The sequence below is a fragment of the Podarcis cretensis genome (assembly GCF_951804945.1).
Source record: "Podarcis cretensis genome assembly, chromosome: 15".
In the NCBI taxonomy this organism is placed as follows: domain Eukaryota; kingdom Metazoa; phylum Chordata; class Lepidosauria; order Squamata; family Lacertidae; genus Podarcis; species Podarcis cretensis.
In genome coordinates, this window is record NC_137185.1 from 38,394,427 (window position 1) to 38,400,426 (window position 6,000).

Below are 6,000 nucleotides of genomic sequence, written 5' to 3' on the forward strand. Positions count from 1 at the left end.
GACAACAAACGTAACATGAGTCAACAGTGTGATGCACAGAGGAGAGGCCTGTCAATGGCTACTAAGTCTTGAAGCGTCAAGGGACCTCTCCCATGCCAACCCTGGGTGCTGGGGAGGTAAAAACCAGCCAGATGGGCAGGATATAAATACTACTACTACAACAACAATTACTACTACAACTACTATTAAAATTAGTGAGGGCTACTGGGTTTGGCTCTCTCCATTCAACAGCAAAATGCAGCATTTATATAGCCTCCCTCATTATGCCTCCTGCTGGCTGCTGAATGTCGAGGCTGGGAAGGAGACACCCCCTTTGCTCTTACCTTTCATGGGCATCTCACAGATGAAGGAGACGTTGGCACCGCAATCCCAGTCCCTCCACTGGCCAGCATAGATGCCCACGAGCTGTGTGCAACGCTCCTTCTTGGGGTGGCCTTGGAGCCAGTTTCTGATAAAGCAGAAAGAGTTCAAGATCCAAAAGCAAAGAACTTGCTTCTGGTCTCTTAGCAAACCACTTTGATAGCTCCGTCAGCAGAGCAGGAGACTTGATCTTGGGGTTGTGGGTTGAAGCCCCACACTGGAGCCCTCTGCCATCAGAGCCACGCATCAAGGTTCTCTTACCTGTACCAGCTCTGCGATAATGGGGTCCCATCCACCCAGGCAAGCTGACTGCTTGCCTCTCGCCATGCTAACCCGATCCAGTAGTGCAAGGCGTTTTCCCGGGTGCTGTCTGAGAGTTCCGTCAGGAACATCTGTGCAAAGGCAGCATAATAAAATCACAGAATCATAACATTGTTGAGTTGGAAGGAACCCCAAGGGTCATCTAATCTAAACCCCTGCAATGCAGGAATCTTTTTGCCCAATGTGGGGCTTGAACCCACAACCCTGAGATTAAGAGTTTCATGCTCTCAGATTGTTCTTTGCTGAAAGAAAATTATATGAAGATGATGTATAGATGGTATATAACTCCAGTGCAGTTAGGTAAAATGTATAAAACCAGTTCAAATGTGTGTTGGAAGTGTAAGGAAAAGGAGGGGACATTTTATCATATGTGGTAGGATTGTAATGAAATTAAAAAGTTTTGGGAAATGATATACAATGAACTGAAGAAAATGTTCCATCTAACCATTTGTTAAGAAACCTGAAGCATTTCTGTTTATGTTCCTGGGCTCAGGAAATGACCTAGTCGACCTGGGACTCAAGAGCCCTCATTGGGTGCAGAATAGAAAAGGGTTCTGAACAGTGTTAGAAATTTGCCAGGTGCCGGGTGCATATTGCAGAGATCTCTTGGTTCGCCTCCTCCTCAGTTAATCCCTACAACGACCCTGCGAAGTAGGTTAAGAGTCTGTGATTGACTCCAAGGTCACGCAGTGAGCTTCATGACTGGCTGAGTGGGGAGTTGAACCCTGATCTCCCAGGTCCTGGTTCAACTCTTCAACCACTACAGCACACTGGCTTCCTCAAGAAATTCTGCTATGGGACCACTCTATCAATTAAGTTGGTCAATAAATATGGGGAAAGCAAATTGTCACTTTGAGAATGATCTGCAATATTTTCCTTGAAGCTTGAATTTTTTCCCCCTTCTGGATTGTTTGATTGGATGTTTTAGTGGATTATCAACCACTTTGAGATTTTTCCTTTAGGACTTCTGGGTTAGCGCCATCGGCAATGGTGGAATTCATCTGACTGAGAGGAACCCGCTCTGTGAAATTCGGGTCTTGCCGCCGCGGCGAAGGCGGAGACCCCTTAAAAATCCCAGGCGGAGGAAGCCTGGGAACGTGGGATTCGGCTGACACCAGGAGCGCCCCCCCTACTTGCAGGGAAACCCCTTTTTGGGGGATACGAAGTGACGGGGGGCGAGCGGTGCGGTGTTTTGAATCGACCGCTATTTTTACGGAGTGAAGCCGCACAGCCGTTGCCGGAGAGCGCTGACTTTTTCCTGGGGACAATTGGATTTTAAACAACAACCTGTGAGTAGAACGGGAAATTGGACTTCTAAAATAATTTAATTTGGCACTGAACGGGGAAGGTCTAAACAGGAAGTCCACCTTCTCTTTTTGTAAATAGATTGAAGCAAAGAACTTGTTAACTAAGGTCTTGGAAAGTCCTACGTAAAGGATTAAAACTCCACTGATTGAAAATATTATTAATACCTCCCTTGGAAGCAGGGGAACCCTGCAGGAGAAGGTGAAAATTTAGGAATTGAAGCGCCACGTCTCTAAACCTGGGAGCGGTCCGCGAGGAGCCCATCGACGGTGAATAGATAAATTTGACAGCTAGCTGTCAAGATACAAAAGATAGACTTTGTTTCCATTGTCCGCTTCTGTGCTTAAAAAGAAGGAAAAGTAATTGGAATTGTTACTAATTTACCTTTGGGACTTTTGGGACTGTGCTGGAAGGATTGATAAATGGAGACTGTTTCCCTCTAGAGGGAGTTTTGGGACATTGTTACAAGAATGCAGCTGGGAAATTGGTTTTAAAAATAAAGGCCCTGAGAAACCAGCTTTGACCTTGAACACTTTAAGGATGTCTGTTGGGAAGGAAGTAGAGTCTGTACTGAATAGGACATTTTATCTGCTGGGAAAGCTGCATGAACAGATAGATGCCATGGCTACCAGCGTTGATATTTTGGGAACAAAAGTGGGCATCAGCAAAGAAGTTGACAAGAATCCGGCACAGGAATCCTTTTCAATGGAACACACTGAAGAACCAGAGAAGGAGAGAGTTGTTGTGAAAGTGAAGCAAGGGGGAGCCTTAACCCTACAGAGGCAAATGGAGGATTATAAGTTGAGGCCTTATATGACGGTAATTAAGAGAAGCCAGGTTTTGGAGATGGGAGCCTGGCTTGATTTGGAAAATGAAAGGTCGAGAGATCACCTTATGTGGGGATCAAATGACTTTTGGGATATGAATTTGAGCCAGGAGGAGATTGGAGTATTTGGGGCCTTTGGACTTGGAAGAAGTGTGAAGCAAGGCTTGGAATACTTTATGGGCCCTACCTTTAATTATGGAAATCTGGCAGACTTGCTAAGAAGGAATCTGATCATTGTTGGGTTGGAGCCCCTCCGAGAACTGTTTTTTAATACCAAAGATTATCAAGAAGATCGGCAGACGGGACATGAAGAAGAGTTAAGAGCCTCGGATTTAAGATCTCTAGGTTGATGGACTGTTGGAGGTTGATGGAACTGTTGGTAGGGGCCGAGACCGGGGAGGGGAGACGGTGGAAGAAAACTGGGAATTTAAAATGTATATATTGAGATTTTTTTTTAAAAAAAATGGAAAATGGAAAAATCGTGGAATGAAATTTTTATAACCCTAGGGGAAACGTCTTAAGAGAATAAGTTCAAATATATCAGTTTTAATGAGAAATAAGATTAAATAAAGTAAAAATGGATGGATAATTGGTGAAAGAGAGAATGAAAAATTACAGGATATCAAGATAAATTATTAGGATAAAAACAAGATGAAGGATTTGCTGAAATACTTATCTGAACTAGAATATAAAGAGGGGAGGTGTGAGGAAGTCAAGGAAATAAGTTAAAGAAAGGAAAATATGTAAAGGTTTGACTTGGTTTTTTTTTCTTTTTGACTTTTTGACTGTATGTATTTTTAACTTTTTTTTTTTCCTGTTTTCACTCTTTTACTTTTTCCTGGATGTGATTTGCTTTTATGTACTGTTTTGTTTTCTTTTTTGATTCTTTTTGTAACCTTTAAAATTTGAATAAATATTATTTTTTTTAAAAAAGAGAGATTTTTCCTTTAAAAGATAAAGCAGAAATGAAACACGGCACCTAGAGCACCTGGCCATTGCCATACCTGGGTCAGATCTGGATTCTATGCCAGGCAGTCATCCTCAAGTGAGGTTTCCCTCGCTTCCTCCCTCCCAAACTAAAACATTCCCAGCCTGCAGCTTGCAAAATCCACCTCTTACCTGCTTGTGGTAATCCTTGATGACAACCAGGTCTGCCTTTTGGTCCCTGCAGAAGACTCTGGCTTCACTCCATGACAGAACAAGAGAGCCAGCTGGGATGTAAAGGCAAAGCTCATTCCTGTACAGGATCCACCTTGGGGGGCACAACCCCAGCACTGTGTGGAAAGGAAAGGTGGCATTTTCCCAATCAGTAAAATGTTAGCTTCTTGTTGCTAACTTTCAAAACTGTACAGCTTCTTGTTCCCACCTCTCAAAACTGGGGATTTGGACAAAGGAGGGAAGGCGCGTGTCAGATGGTGTTCCTGGGCACTAGAAATGCTTTTGGGTTGGGCCTGCTTGCTGGTCTGGGAACCACAGAATGATAGAATAGGAAGGGACCCTGAGGGTCATCTAGCCCAACCCCCTCCAATGCAGGAATCTCCACTCAAACATCCATGACAGATGGCCATCCAATCTCTGCTTTAAAACCTCAGTTGAGCAAAAAAGAACAATAACTCCAACTTCCTGCATTGCAGAGGGTTGGGCTAGATGACCTGTGTGGTCCCTTCCAAATATATGATTCTATTATTCTAAGGAGAACTGCTCTTGCTGGTTACAGACAGCCTTTATCTCCTTTGCCTTTCCAGCCTAACAGTTTTGGAAGAGTTGACTCTGACACCTAGGACTTTTGCTTGCACACACACACACACACCCCCTCATAATTTTATCCACAGATAAAATGACTCAGAATTTGCTCAGTTTCGTCCATAAGAAGAAGAAAGAAAAGCCAGGGCACTTGAAATAAATATTGTGATCTTCCCACTTTTTATCTCTTGTCTTCTTCCAAGAACTTCCTACCAGAACTGGCGAAGAGCAACCCCAACACGACTTGGACCACCTTCTGATGCATCTCTGATCTCCTTAGAGCCGCTGACCCCATCACCCTAAAATTGAAATTACATCACAGTTAGTCTTTCTCTCGGATAGGAGATCTCCATCCCCTGCCAGGACATGTTCCCAACCTTGTCAAGGAACAGACTGCATATTGGTCTTCCTCATGCCTTCAATTCAATGCTACCAATTCATGTGGTAATGTAGCAACTTCTCTGGTATCTGTACCCAGCAGTGTTCGAAAATCCCCAGGTGAGTTTTGCAATGGGCAGAGGTCCAATTGTGACCACGTGGAGATCTCTGGGCACCAGGCTGGCAACTGACATCTCCATCTCGCTGGCCCCTCCAGCTTTCTTAAGGATGTAAGCAGAAGAGCTTATTTATTGCATTTTTATCCTACTTTTTCCTCCAAGGAATACATGGTTCACCCCCCACCATAAAAAAATCAAACAATCCGGAATGAAACAAATTCAAGCTTCAAAGGAAGTATTTCCTATCCTTCTCAAAGTTACACTTGGCTTTCCCCATATATATTAGGTAAAGGTAAAGGTACCCCTGCCCATACGGGCCAGTCTTGACAGACTCTGGGGTTGTGCGCCCATCTCACTTAAGAGGCCAGGGGCCAGCGCTGTCCGGAGACACTTCCGGGTCACGTGGCCAGCGTGACATCGCTGCTCTGGTGAGCCAGAGTCGCACACGGAAACGCCGTTTACCTTCCCGCTGGTAAGCGGTCCCTATTTATCTACTTGCACCCGGAGGTGCTTTCGAACTGCTAGGTTGGCAGAAAGACTCTAGGAGTGTTAAAGCATCCAATATGGCAACCTTACAAAATGGCCTCTGTGCTCTCACCACAAACAAAAACCAGGATGATTGAGGAGCAGTTGAGGGGTCTGAAATAGGCAACCTTTCCTATGTGTGTGTGTGTAAGAGAGAGTGGCAACGACCACAGCATCACACACACTCCCAAAAATCCTGCTTGCTTTGGGGTGCCGCCTAGCAACCAATAACTCTAGGCAGGCTTGGTTTAAAGGTTCCAGCCACTAGGCCGAAATGCAGCCTGCCTTTTGTTACCAGTTGTTGCTGCTGGTCATAGATCATAGAATGGTCTAGTTCTGATGAGATGAAGAGTCTCGTGCTCTACTGGTGATGATCAGTACTGGGGGAAAACAAGGCATTAGGAAATACATTTTCACTCAAAA

At 44.5% G+C, this 6,000-nt stretch overlaps 1 protein-coding gene across 1 annotated transcript in view; it reads right to left on the reverse strand.

Moving 5' to 3' along the window:
* Nucleotides 1–5,330, reverse strand: part of LOC307203812 (uncharacterized protein) — a 37,016-nt gene extending 31,686 nt beyond the window's left edge. The window contains exons 1-5 of the mRNA XM_079954913.1: nucleotides 4,933–5,330; nucleotides 4,769–4,854; nucleotides 3,932–4,086; nucleotides 622–752; nucleotides 324–448 (exon numbers count right to left, since the gene is read on the reverse strand). Coding sequence (XP_079811039.1) covers nucleotides 324–448; nucleotides 622–752; nucleotides 3,932–4,086; nucleotides 4,769–4,850 — 493 coding nt within the window. The 5' untranslated portion in view covers nucleotides 4,851–4,854; nucleotides 4,933–5,330. The remainder of the gene's footprint in view (nucleotides 1–323; nucleotides 449–621; nucleotides 753–3,931; nucleotides 4,087–4,768; nucleotides 4,855–4,932) is intronic.
* Between the last annotated feature and the right edge of the window lie 670 nt (nucleotides 5,331–6,000).